Source organism: Salmo salar, chromosome ssa05, assembly GCF_905237065.1.
Source record: "Salmo salar chromosome ssa05, Ssal_v3.1, whole genome shotgun sequence".
NCBI classification, from domain to species: Eukaryota; Metazoa; Chordata; class Actinopteri; order Salmoniformes; family Salmonidae; genus Salmo; species Salmo salar.
In genome coordinates, this window is record NC_059446.1 from 2,317,161 (window position 1) to 2,331,177 (window position 14,017).

General features: G+C 49.2%; 1 protein-coding gene across 1 annotated transcript in view; it reads right to left on the reverse strand.

Annotated features, from left to right (window-relative positions):
• Positions 1-14,017, reverse strand: part of LOC106604099 (transcriptional regulator ATRX) — a 115,636-nt gene that overhangs the window by 64,989 nt on the left and 36,630 nt on the right. The window contains exons 10-18 of the mRNA XM_045719390.1: positions 11,204-11,707; positions 10,263-11,064; positions 8,871-9,996; positions 4,349-4,418; positions 4,044-4,192; positions 3,745-3,933; positions 2,900-3,144; positions 1,988-2,173; positions 65-206 (exon numbers count right to left, since the gene is read on the reverse strand). Coding sequence (XP_045575346.1) covers positions 65-206; positions 1,988-2,173; positions 2,900-3,144; positions 3,745-3,933; positions 4,044-4,192; positions 4,349-4,418; positions 8,871-9,996; positions 10,263-11,064; positions 11,204-11,707 — 3,413 coding nt within the window. The remainder of the gene's footprint in view (positions 1-64; positions 207-1,987; positions 2,174-2,899; positions 3,145-3,744; positions 3,934-4,043; positions 4,193-4,348; positions 4,419-8,870; positions 9,997-10,262; positions 11,065-11,203; positions 11,708-14,017) is intronic.

The window sequence follows — 14,017 nt, forward strand, 5'->3', positions numbered from 1 at the left end:
ACTACTGGTTCTACCACCACCACCACTACTGGTTCTACCACCACCACACCAACATGTCTCTCACCGTCGACCTGGTGTGGTTTCAGCTTGGTGACCAGGTTGCGGTGGACCTGCACCATGGGCTCCTTGGTCTCCTCGTCTTCATCCAACACCAGCTTGGTTGTGATTGGACAAGCCACGGCGGACGCCTCCTCCACCACGAGTACCTGCTCGGGAGGGACATATAGAGTCTAGTCTAAAAGCATTACAGTCTGTACATACAAATACATACATTTATTCTGCTGGTTGGGACAGGTTTTAAGTTCCTCAGAGTGTAGGGCAGCTGATCTTGTAGTCTACGAGCATTTATACCTTTTACAGATAGACAAATACACGCGAAGCGACTTCCACTCGATTCAAAAAGTGTTTAAAACCCGTTGGGGCTAGGGGGCAGCATTTGCACGGCCGGATAAAAAAAACGTACCCGATTTAAATTGGTTACTACTCTTGCCCAGAAACGAGAATATGCATATAATTAGTAGATTTGGATAGAAAACACCCTAAAGTTCCTAAAACTGTTTGAATGGTGTCTGAGTATAACAGAACTCATATGGCAGGCCAAAACCTGAGAAGATTCCATACAGGAAGTGCCCTGTCTGACAATTTGTTGTACTTCTGTTGCATCTCTATCGAAAATAGAGCATCTGTGCTGTAACGTGACATTTTCTAAGGCTTCCATTGGCTCTCTAAAGCCGCCAGAAAGTGGAATGGGGTGTCTGCTGTCTCTGGGCAAAGAACAGCAGGAGAGTTTGTGAGTGGTCAGCCTGGGGACAGTGAGACTGAGATGCGCGTTCACGAAAATGCTCCATTTTTTTTATTTCAGCCTTTGAATGAATAAAACGTCGCCCGGTTGGAATATTATCCCTAATTTACGAGAAAAATAGCATAGAAATTGATTTTAAACAGCGTTTGACTTGCTTCGAAGTACAGTAATGGAATATCACCCTTTGGATACTGACCTGAACGCACAAACAAAACGGAGGTATTTGAATATAACTATGGATTATTTTGAACCAAACCAACATTTGTTGTTGAAGTAGAAGTCCTGGGAGTGCATTCTGATGAAGAACAGCAAAGGTAATCCAATTTTTCTTATAGTAATTCTGAGTTTGGTGAGTGCTAAACTTGCTGGGTGTCTAAATAGCTAGCCCTGTGATGCTGGGCTATCTACTGAGAATATTGCAAAATGTGCTTTCACCGAAAAGCCATTTTAAAATCGGACATATCGAGTGCATAGAGGAGTTCTGTATCTATAATTCTTAAAATAATTGTTATGCTTTTTGTGAACGTTTATCGTGAGTAATTTAGTAAATTCACCGGAAGTTGCGGTGGGTATGCTAGTTCTGAACATCACATGCTAATGTAAAAAGCTGGTTTTTGATACAAATATGAACTTGATTGAACAAAACATGCATGTATTGTATAACATAATGTCCTAGAAGTGTCATCTGATGAAGATCAAAGGTTAGTGCTGCATTTAGCTGTGGTTTTGTTTTTTGTGACATATATGCTTGCTTTGAAAATGGGTGTGTGATTATTTTTGGCTGGGTACTCTGCTGACAAAATCTAATGTTTTGCTTTTGCTGTAAAGCCTTTTTGAAATCGGACAGTGTGGTTAGATTAACGAGAGTCTTGTCTTTAAAATGGTGTAAAATAGTCATGTTTGAGAAATTTAAGTTATAGCATTTTTGAGGTATTTGTATTTCGCGCCACGCGATTCCACTGGCTGTTGACTTGGGTGGGACGCTTAAAGTACATTTATACAATATGTGATCCCTGTAGGGAACTTAGCATAGCTGGCGTCATGCGCTTATCTGAGCCACAAAGGACCAAACATCCATCTGGATTGACTCTGATTGACTCAGTCAAATCATTAACTTCATTTCCATCCCATTAGCAGATGCCACGACAACAGCCAGTCTTCCTGGGGTCCATACAACCAGTTTACCTCTCTGAGTTTCTCCCTGAGCTGCTCCCTCTCAGCGATGCGTCTCCTCCTCTCCTCTTCCTCCTTTAGGGCGTCCCTCGTTTCCGTCCTCAGCTTGTCGTCCTTGAGGATTTTTCTGATCTTCTTCCTCTGTCCTTTAGGACTGTCTCCATCCTCCTTCCCCGAGCCGTCCTCTCCTGAACCGCTCTGGAGGAGAGGGAATGAGGGTTAACCTATGACCTTTCAACCCCCAGGGGTCAACTAACCAATCACCCACATTGTGACCTATATGACGTGGTAACCAAATCATTTTGAATTCCAGAACAAATTCTAAATTTGTGTGGATAAAATCCTCTCGCCCCTCCTCCCCCCTCCCCCTCTCTCCCTCGCCCCTCCCCCTCTCTCCCTCGCCCCTCCCTCTCTCCCTTCCCCTCCTTCCCCCCATACCTTCTCCTCCTCCCCCCTCTCTCCCTCGCCCCTCTCCCTCGCCCCTCTCTCCCTTCCCCTCCTCCCTCCCCCTCTCTCCCTTCCCCTCCTCCCCCCTTTCCCTCCTCCCTCCCCCTCCCCCTCCTCCCCCCCTCTCTCCCTTCCCCTCCTCCCCCCTTCCCCTCGCCCCTCCCCCTCTCTCCCTTCCCCTCTCCCTTCCCCTCCTCCCTCCCCCTCTCTCCCTTCCCCTCTCCCTTCCCCTCCTCCCTCCCCTCTCTCCCTTCCCCTCCTCCCTCCCCTCTCTCCCTCCCCCTCCTCCCTCCCCCTCTCTCCCTCCCCTCTCTCCCTCCCCTCTCTCCCTTCCCCTCCTCCCCCTCTCTCTCCCTTCCCCTCCTCCCCCCTCTCTCCCTTCCCCTCCTCCCCACCTCTCTCCCTTCCCCTCCTCCCCACCTCTCTCCCTTCCCCTCCTCTCTCCCCCTCTCTCCCTTCCCCTCCTCCCCCCCATACCTTCTCGTCGGATGAAGATTCCTGGACCTTGATGCGGCGTCGTTTCTTCTTCTGGGCGTAGCTCCTCTCCTCCTTCTTCTTCTTCTTCTTGTTTTTGGAGGAGCGCGTGGTCCTCCTGCGACTGCTGCCCTCCTCCGACTCCTCTGACTCCTCCTCCTCCTCCTCGCTGATCTCTTCACTAACGCCCGACTCACTGCTGCTAGCTGACTCCTCAGAGTCCAAGTCTGCTGAGTCATCACTACCCACTGGGGAGGGGCGAGGGAGAGGGGCGAGGGAGAGAGGGGGAGGGGCGAGAGAGAGAGGGGGAGGGGCGAGAGAGAGGGGGGAGGGGCGAGGGAGAGGGGGAGGGGCGAGGGAGAGAGGGGGAGGGGCGGGGAGGGGCGAGGGAGAGAGGGGGAGGGAGAGAGGGGGAGGGAGAGAGGGGGAGGGAGAGAGGGAGAGAGGGAGGGGGCGAGGGGGGGCGAGAGGGGAGAGGCGAGAGGGGAGGGGCGAGAGGGGAGGGGCGAGAGGCGAGAGGGGGAGGGGCGAGAGGGGGAGGGGCGAGAGGGGAGGGGCGAGAGGGGAGGGGCGAGAGGGGGAGGGGCGAGAGGGGGAGGGGCGAGGGGCGAGAGGGGGAGGGGCGAGAGGGGGAGGGGCGAGAGGGGGAGGGGCGAGAGGGGGAGGGGCGAGAGGCGCTGTTTGAAAACAGTCATAGCAGTTTGCAGAGTAGGACATTCATTCTGTTCCATAGGCCCAGCCAGCCGGCCCAGACAGCCGGCCCAGACAGCCGGCCCAGACAGCCGGCCCAGACAGCCGGCCCAGACAGCCGGCCCAGACAGCCGGCCAGACAGCCACAACCCTCATACCTTTCCGTCTGGTCCTCTTGGGCTCCTTCTTCCCTTTGCTGGCTGGTTTCTCTTTCTCCTCTCCTGACTCTCCCTCGCTCAGCGTCAGTTTGTGGCGGAGCAGCCGGTGGCGACGCCCCCCACTCTTCTTCACATCCACGTCAGAGCCAGAGTCCCCTTCCTCCTCTTCATCATCATCATCATCATCAGCTTAGGGGGAACACAAGGAGTTATTTATGGCTTCTACATCTGACATAAACCACTAGTGGTTGAATGAAGCGCTGCAGAATCACTCAGACAACAACCTGAACGTAACCCACCCCCCTCCTCGTCTTCCTCCTCCTCCTCCTCCTCCTCCTCCTCTCCTCCCTTGCTCTGTTCCTTCTCTTCTCCGTCCTCATCAGAGCTCTCCTCCGCTCCTGAAGAGTAGTTGGCCTTGATCTGGGCCAGCAGCATCTTCTTGGCAATCCTATTAAGGAGGAAAGAAAGGACACAAAGGAAAGGAAATAAGAAAAAGGAAAGGAAATAAGAAAAAGGAATGTTTGACAGTGAGCTGGTTGAGAAGCATACAGTTTGAGGACATATTTCGTTTGTCTTGTATGAAAATACTTTATTTTTTTTATACCTGTTCTCTGGATCATCATCATCATCATCATCAACAGCCATCTGAGAAGCATCCTGGTTACCTTCTTCTCCTACAGACACGGAGAAGACCGTTATGACATGGTTATGACATGGTTATGACATGGTCATGGTTATGACATATGGTTATGACATATGGTTATATGGTTATGACATATGGTTATGACATATGGTTATATGGTTATGACATATGGTTATGACATATGGTTATGACATGGTCATGGTTATGACATATGGTTATATGGTTATGACATATGGTTATATGGTTATGACATATGGTTATGACATATGGTTATGACATGGTCATGGTTATGACATATGGTTATGACATATGGTTATATGGTTATGACATATGGTTATATGGTTATGACATATGGTCATATGGTTATGACATATGGTCATATGGTTATGACATATGGTTATATGGTTATGACATATGGTTATGACATATGGTTATATGGTTATGACATATGGTTATGACATATGGTTATGACATATGGTTATGAGGTTATGACATATGGTTATGACATATGGTTATATGGTTATGACATATGGTTATGACATATGGTTATGACATATGGTTATATGGTTATGACATATGGTTATGACATATGGTTATGACATATGGTTATGACGCTGGGTGTCGACTAAACTTACCCCGAATTCAATTTCAGCAATATTAAACTTTATTAAACAATTACTGACATTAGTAGGAAATCAACTAAAACTAATTGAACATTTATTCATTTGCCCAAGTTTATCATAACACAGAATGCACTAGTGATTTGTACTTCCTGCAACCTCCTGAAGAGGCAAGGAGAAGACCCCTGTGTACGACTGGGGTGTGGGCGTCTGCCACTTTTGTGTAGCCGTTAGCGATGATGCTAATGAAAACAATCTTTTGGTACAGGGAAAGGCTTTCCCAAAAACCTCCTCAATTAAAAAGTTAGTCTGGCTAGCCGCCAAACGGCAGCCTCCGGCCGGGCCGCCAAACGGCAGCCTCCGGCTAGGTGGAACTAAAAGGGTAACTACACGTAAACATCAGATGTTTCCCAGATGTCAACAGCAGTCTCCTGAAGTGGTGTAAGCATGGCTGTGTACTTTATACAACAGCCAGTGGCATTGTTTAACCTCTTGACGTTACCCTAGGATAGGGGGCGCCACAGCGCATTTTGGAAAAAATGTGTGCCCATTTTCAACGGCCTACTAATCAAACTCAGAAGCTAGGATATGCATATAATTAATACCTGTGGATAGAAAACACCCTAAAGTTTCTAAAACTGTTTGAATGGTGTCTGTGAGTATAACAGAACTCACATGGCAGTCAAAACCCTGAGACCGATTGAACCAGGAAGTGGAATTCTGAATTCTGAATTGTGGACTCAACTTCACGTCGTTGCCTATTATTCACACCGTGAGATATCGTTCATTGAGCACTTCGTATTGCTTCCACAAGATGTCGCCAGGCTTTACAAAGTGTTTTGAGCCTTCTACTGTCGAAACTCAGTGAATGAGACGCGTTGGAAATTGGTCACAGGGCCATCACCATTGACGCCGGCGGCCCTGTCTACCCCCACCTTTGGAAACATTTTGAAACACAATGAAATCGTCCCCCTCTAATCTTATTGGCTCTCTTGTTGAAACAGGCCCTGAAGATTTATGTTATACAACGTTTGACATGTTTGAACGAACCTAAATGGGAAAAAAATGTTTTTTTCCTAAACGGCTGTCCCGCGGCCGGCAGAGCTTTTGGATACAGCATTCAGACGCGCTAACAACAAGCAAGCTAATGGAACATAAAGGATGGACTTTTTCGACCGAAAATACATCTGTTGTGGACCTGGGATTCCTCGAAGTGCTTTCTGATGAAGACAACTAAAGGTAAGGGATTATTGACAATATTATACAACATTAGATGTGATATGCGATTGTTCCAAGATGGCGCCGAGCTGTATTTACTAGCTCATTTTCTGAGTATCGCATCCCCTTTTATCGCTAAGTGTGATTACCCAGTAAAGTTATTTTTAAATCTGGTATGACAGGTGCTTTCAAGAGATATTCATCTATAAATCTTAGAATGACAATATTACATTTTAAACATGTTTTCGAATAGTAATTCAGTAAATCTAAGTGGCTTCCGGTTTGGAGCGAGCAGCCGCACCACGCTTCGCTCCACAGGTAATATTACACTTCACTACATTACAACGGCTTGATTTGTTTGATCTAATCCAGGCACTTGTCATCTCCCGTCTGGATTACTGCAACTCGCTGTTGGCTGGGCTCCCTGCCTGTGCCATTAAACCCCTACAAGTCATCCAGAACGCCGCAGCCCGTCTGGTGTTCAACCTTCCCAAGTTCTCTCACGTCACCCCGCTCCTCCGCTCTCTCCACTGGCTTCCAGTTGAAGCTCGCATCCGCTACAAGACCATGGTGCTTGCCTACGGAGCTGTGAGGGGAACGGCACCTCCATACCTTCAGGCTCTGATCAGGCCCTACACCCAAACAAGGGCACTCCGTTCATCCACCTCTGGCCTGCTCGCCTCCCTACCTCTGAGGAAGCACAGTTCCCGCTCAGCCCAGTCAAAACTGTTCGCTGCTCTGGCACCCCAATGGTGGAACAAGCTCCCTCACGACGCCAGGACAGCGGAGTCAATCACCACCTTCCGGAGACACCTGAAACCCCACCTCTTCAAGGAATACCTGGGATAGGATAAAGTAATCCTTCTAACCCCCCCCTTAAAAGATTTAGATGTACTATTGTAAAGTGGTTGTTCCACTGGATATCATAAGGTGAATGCACCAATTTGTAAGTCGCTCTGGATAAGAGCGTCTGCTAAATGACTTAAATGTAAATTGTAGCTCTGTTTCTCCGGATTGCATTTGACTGGAAAATAGTTAGTCAACGTTACGCACCGATGTAAAATGCTGTTTTTATATATAAATATGAACTTTATTGAACAAAAGAATGCATGCATTGTGTAACATGATGTCCTAGGGGTGCCATCTGATGAAGTTTGTAAAAGGTTAGTGCTGCATTTAGCTGTTTTTTGATTATATGTGATGCATGTGGTTGGTCGGAAAATGGCTATGTTGCTGCTATTACGATGGACTCCTCTAACATAATCTAATGATTTGCTTTTCCTGTAAAACCTTTTTGAAATCGGACGACGTGGGTCGATTCAGGAGAGGTGTATCTATAAAACGATATGAGACGGTCCTATATTTGAAAAAAAAAAAAAAAAAAACTTAAATTTCGTTATGCTAATGTCGCTAGAAGTTTTCCCTGGATGGTGATCCCGCTGACGGGACGGGACGCTGAAGAGGTTTTAAGAACGTGTGATTTTCAGAGCAAAAAAACTGAAACCTGGAAAAACTAAAAACAGAGAAAACGGAATTCCCGAAAGAACAAAAACGGAATCAGACCAAATTAAATTTCATCAGGTCAGGAGGGTCTCTCTCCCTCTCCAGGGTCGGAGCACAGACCACCAGGAGGGTCTCTCTCTCCAGGGTCGGAGCACAGACCACCAGGAGGGTCTCTCTCCCTCTCCAGGGTCGGAGCACAGACCACCAGGAGGGTCTCTCTCCCTCTCCAGGGTCGGAGCACAGACCACCAGGAGGGTCTCTCTCTCTCTCCAGGGTCGGAGTATTAACCACCAGGAGGGTCTCTCTCTCCAGGGTCGGAGCACAGACCACCAGGAGGGTCTCTCTCTCCAGGGTCGGAGCACAGACCACCAGGAGGGTCTCTCTCTCCAGGGTCGGAGTACAGACCACCAGGAGGGTAGCTCTCCAGGGTCGGAGTATAAACCACCAGGAGGGTATCTCTCCAGGGTCGGAGTATTAACCACCAGGAGGGTAGCTCTCCAGGGTCGGAGTATTGACCACCAGGAGGGTATCTCTCCAGGGTCGGAGTATAGACCACCAGGAGGGTATCTCTCCAGGGTCGGAGTATAGACCACCAGGAGGGTATCTCTCCAGGGTCGGAGTATAGACCACCAGGAGGGTATCTCTCCAGGGTCGGAGTATTAACCACCAGGAGGGTAGCTCTCCAGGGTCGGAGTATTGACCACCAGGAGGGTATCTCTCCAGGGTCGGAGTATTAACCACCAGGAGGGTAGCTCTCCAGGGTCGGAGTATTAACCACCAGGAGGGTAGCTCTCCAGGGTCGGAGTATAGACCACCAGGAGGGTAGCTCTCCAGGGTTATTCCATAATTTCGCTGTGTATTGCAGATGGAATCGAGACATTAGAATGTACCAGAGGACACCAACAGAGCTCCTTCTGCTAAACAATAGCCTGGCTGGCTACTTCTGCCATTCGCCTGACTACTCTATGTACTTGAGGAAAACAGTGTAGAGGTCAGGGGTTAAGTCAGCGGCGTTTATGTGACGTTGTGTTTATAATAGGAGTGAACCGTCTGCCTTGTAGAAACAGACAACCCAAAATACGGCTTTCAGAAACAGCTCTACTGACTTGAATAATCCTAGCCCAAAATACAGCTCTACTCACCTGAGGACTGGTGGAAGGTTCCCCTCCCTGCTGCCACCGTCTCCTCCACGATGGGTTTAATCTTCTGCTGGTCTCCACTCTCCTCTCCAGACCCTCCTCCCTCCTCCTCCTCCTCCTCCTCCTCCTCGTCATCAGACGATGAATCTTGCCGCTTGGCTCCTTTACCTCTGGCTTTGCGTTTCAGCTCATAGGACCGCTTCCGATCCCCGCCCTTGTTCTCCTTCTCCTCTTTTTCCTTCTTTACGCGGCTGCTCCTCCGTTTCCCCGTGCCCAGTTTGCTGAGTCCCTTCATCTCCTTCTCCAGGTCAGAGTCGGAGTCAGAGGAGCCGCCCGAGACCTTCTGCTTCATCTCGGATGTCTTTTTGTCAGAAGCCATGGAGGACTTCTTTTTCTTCTTTGCGTCTTCATCGGAGTCAGGCTCGGAGTTGTCGGCTTTCAGTTTGCGTTTGGCCGCCGGCTTCTTGTCTGCCTTCTCCTTGTCCTCCTCCCCCACCTCCTCGTCCTCCTCCCCCACCTCCTCTCCCACCTCTCCCACCTCCTCCTCCTCTCCCACCTCCTCCTCTTTCTTGCTGAGTTTGAACAGGCACTTCTTGACTCGCTTGTTGCCCTGGTTACTGTCGGCGTCCTGCTGCACATCCTCGTCCGAGCTGCGTTCCGCCGCTGCAGTCTGGACCAGGATGTCTGGAACCTCGTCAGAATCTGAGTCCACGTTCTGTTTAGAAGGGTCAGAGGTCACCATGGAGGAGGCCTTGCTCCCTTTCCGCTCCTCCTCCTCCTCCTCCTCCTCGTTCACCCGTTCCTTCTCGGAGCTTCCCTTGGTTCTCCTCTTCAGTTTGCTGGGGCTCTTCTCCTCGCCTTCTGAGTCGCTTTTCTCCTGAGAGAAGGAAGACATCTTGTTTTTCCCCTCCGGTGACTTCCTGAGGGGTGTGGTCTTTGTGCGGCTGGAGCATCGGCTGTCCTCCTCGGAGGCCCCACCTCCCTCCACCTCCTTACCCTCATCCTTACTTCTTTCTTTCGCCTTCCCTCCACCCATACTCCTCTCCTTCTCCTTCCCTCCACCCATACTCCTCTCCTTCCCCTTCCCTCCACCCATACTCCTCTCCTTCCCCTTCCCTCCACCCATACTCCTCTCCTTCCCCTTCCCTCCACCCATACTCCTCTCCTTCTCCTTCCCCCCACCCATACTCCTCTCCTTCTCCTTCCCCCCACCCATACTCCTCTCCTTCTCCTTCCCTCCACCCATACTCCTCTCCTTCTCCTTCCCTCCACCCATACTCCTCTCCTTCTCCTAACTCTCTCCTTCTCCTTCCCTCCACCCATACTCCTCTCCTTCTCCTTCCCTCCACCCATACTCCTCTCCTTCTCCTTCCCTCCACCCATACTCCTCTCCTTCTCCTTCCCTCCACCCATACTCCTCTCCTTCTCCTTCCCTCCACCCTTACTCCTCTCATTCTCCTTCCCTCCACCCTTACTCCTCTCTTTCTCCTTCCCTCCATCCTCACCCTCTTTCTCCTTCCCTCCATCCTCACCCTCTTTCTCCTTCCCTCCATCCTCACCCTCTTTCTCCTTCCCTCCATCTTTAACCTTGCTCTTAGACCTAGAGGTGCGTGTGGTAACCACGGGAACAGGCGTCAGCTTCAAGATCAGGTTCTTAACCTTGGGCATGGCCTTCTCCTTCTGGGTGTCACGTGACTTCCTGGTTGAGCTAGCGACGGGGTTCTCCGATTGGCTAGCCGCTGTGAGTTCCGTGGCGTCGTTACCTGGTGTTAACCCTGTGGAGTCCGCTAGACTCTCGACCATCTGGAAGAGCTCGTCAGGGACAGATGGCCCGACGGACAAAATGTCTTTATCCCGGTCACCCTCTTCCTCCGTTCCATCCTCCTCCTCCTCCATTTTCACCGCTGTCTGGTCTTTGGCCTGGCTGTCTGTCTCTGAGTGGTCCTGAGGCGTGGGGGTGGGGCTCCCCTCCATCTCCGCGTCCTCTGACACACCCCCATCCTCCTCCCCATCCTCAGTGTCGGCCATTTTGTCCTCTTCTGCCTCTCGCCCATTGTCTATCTGATCGTGGCAGTCACGGCCATCGGTGTTGGAAACAGCATCCCCATTCTGCATCCCCTGGTCCTGGGAAGTGAACTGTGACTCCAAGTCTTTCTCTAGGGCAGCGTGGGCCTTCTTCAGGTCAGCCAGAACAGACCTAGAGAGAGAGAGAGAGAGAGAGAGAGAGAGAGAGAGAGAGAGAGAGAGAGAGATAGATAATAATTAAGCAAAAATATCAGAATTGGACTGTCTCATATCCTTTGTAGCAGTCAAAATACCAACATGTGTTATGATACCTGAAGGCCTTGAGGTGTCTGTTTCTGGTCCCGCTTCCACCTCCTCCTGCTCCCTGTTCCACCTCAGCCTGCTGGATGAAATGGATGAAGGTGTTGTTGAGCCCTGTAGTCGTCTCAATCAGCTTCTTGGTCCTCTTCACCAGCTCCTTGGGGACCTTCAGGGTCTTATAGGAGAAGGTGAGGGACCCGTCTGAATGCTCCTTACCGTTCACCACAGCTTTACCACGGTGGTGGTGACCTTTACCCTTACTGTGTCTTTTCACCTCTTCCCTCTCTTTCTTGCGTCCCGTGCGCCAGAAGCTCTCCAGTTTGGTCATGATGTTGGAGCAGTTGGAGGCGATGTCTGAGAGGGGCTGAGGGCTGCAGATATAGCAGGACCATTTGCTGTCCTCGTCGGTGATCATGGACAGCTCCTTGCGCCCCAGGTTCCGCAGGATGCACTTCTTACAGAAGGCGTTGTGGCAGTAGTCACAGCAGATCAGGTTGCCGCCTTCAGCACACCACCTTGGGGCGTAGGTAAGATAGCTTAATTAGGATTATCCTCTATTTCCCTTTCTACCACAAATATACGCTTGTTCTTATTCCACAAAGCCCACCAGATATACCCTGGTATTATGTGGCTGAGTGATGACAGACCACCAGATATACCCTGGTGTCATGACCTTGCTCTCTTTGGGTACAGCGAGCACAGTTAAACCCCCTCCCTCTGCACCAGGCCTTTTCTATGCACCATCCTCCTACCCAGGCTGCTGTGGTCAGAAGGCAGTCGTAAATTCCAAAGGGAATGTCCTGCCTCACGGCCACAGTTGAGAGACAGAGTGGTTTCATAGAGAGAACAAATGAATTCTTCCACCTCACAGCACGGGGGGAACCGAACGACATTTATGTTCTGGAGAAGGTATAAAAGATCGGTGAAGAATCCAGCTACGAACTGGTCCGCTTGGTACAATTTTGTGAAACTCATTAGAGACAATATGGCCATATTACCATACTAAGGTTTATATAATAGCCTCAGCGATGAGACTTACATCTAATGGTTGTATAAAATGTATTAATAAGGATAAAGCTATTTGGAATATGTTGAGATGTTATGTACTTATGTTAATGTGAGTGAATTGTATGTCTGTTCAAAGCTTAACTAAGTCATCGGCACGCCCCCAGGGACACAGACAGGACAAGGCGTCATGTGACAGCCTTTTCTACGTTCAGTATATAAGCCCACCCAGGGTTACTTTCTTTTCTTGAGACCAGCTTACCTCGAGAAGAGAGAGTTGGCCAATAGGTTTGACCATGCATTCCTCTACTGAACTTTAACCATACCACGTGGTTAAACTTTTAGACTATGGATACCGACAGAATAATAAGTCTTTGATATTAATTACTAGTCTGCAGCTAGGAATTCGGTATCATTGAACGCGAAGACCGACGAAACATCCATTCTATAACGACATTAATGAATGTCGCATTGAAAGATCCATTCTAACCAAGAGAGAGAGAAAGGACGAAACTCTCCAACAAAGATCACGACGACACACTGAGCGTAAATATAGATACTGCTCAAAAAAATAAAGGGAACACTAAAATAACACATCCTAGATCTGGCTGAGCCATGAGGAGACAGACCACCAGATATACCCTGGTATTATGTAGCCATGAGGAGACAGACCACCAGATATACCCTGGTATTATGTAGCCATGAGGAGACAGACCACCAGATATACCCTGGTATTATGTAGTCATGAGGAGACAGACCACCAGATATACCCTGGTATTATGTAGCCATGAGGAGACAGACCACCAGATATACCCTGGTATTATGTAGCCATGAGGAGACAGACCACCAGATATACCCTGGTATTATGTAGCCATGAGGAGACAGACCACCAGATATACCCTGGTATTATGTAGTCATGAGGAGACAGACCACCAGATATACCCTGGTATTATGTAGCCATGAGGAGACAGACCACCAGATATACCCTGGTATTATGTAGCCATGAGGAGACAGACCACCAGATATACCCTGGTATTATGTAGTCATGAGGAGACAGACCACCAGATATACCCTGGTATTATGTAGTCATGAGGAGACAGACCACCAGATATACCCTGGTATTATGTAGCCATGAGGAGACAGACCACCAGATATACCCTGGTATTATGTAGCCATGAGGAGACAGACCACCAGATATACCCTGGTATTATGTAGCCATGAGGAGACAGACCACCAGATATACCCTGGTATTATGTAGCCATGAGGAGACAGACCACCAGATATACCCTGGTATTATGTAGCCATGAGGAGACAGACCACCAGATATACCCTGGTATTATGTAGCCATGAGGAGACAGACCACCAGATATACCCTGGTATTATGTAGCTGAGTGATGAGGAGACAGACCACCAGATATACCCTGGTATTATGTAGTCATGAGGAGACAGACCACCAGATATACCCTGGTATTATGTAGCTGAGGAGACAGACCACCAGATATACCCTGGTATTATGTAGCCATGAGGAGACAGACCACCAGATATACCCTGGTATTATGTAGCCATGAGGAGACAGACCACCAGATATACCCTGGTATTATGTAGCCATGAGGAGACAGACCACCAGATATACCCTGGTATTATGTAGCCATGAGGAGACAGACCACCAGATATACCCTGGTATTATATAGCCATGAGGAGACAGACCACCAGATATACCCTGGTATTATGTAGCCATGAGGAGACAGACCACCAGATATACCCTGGTATTATGTAGCCATGAGGAGACAGACCACCAGATATACCCTGGTATTATATAG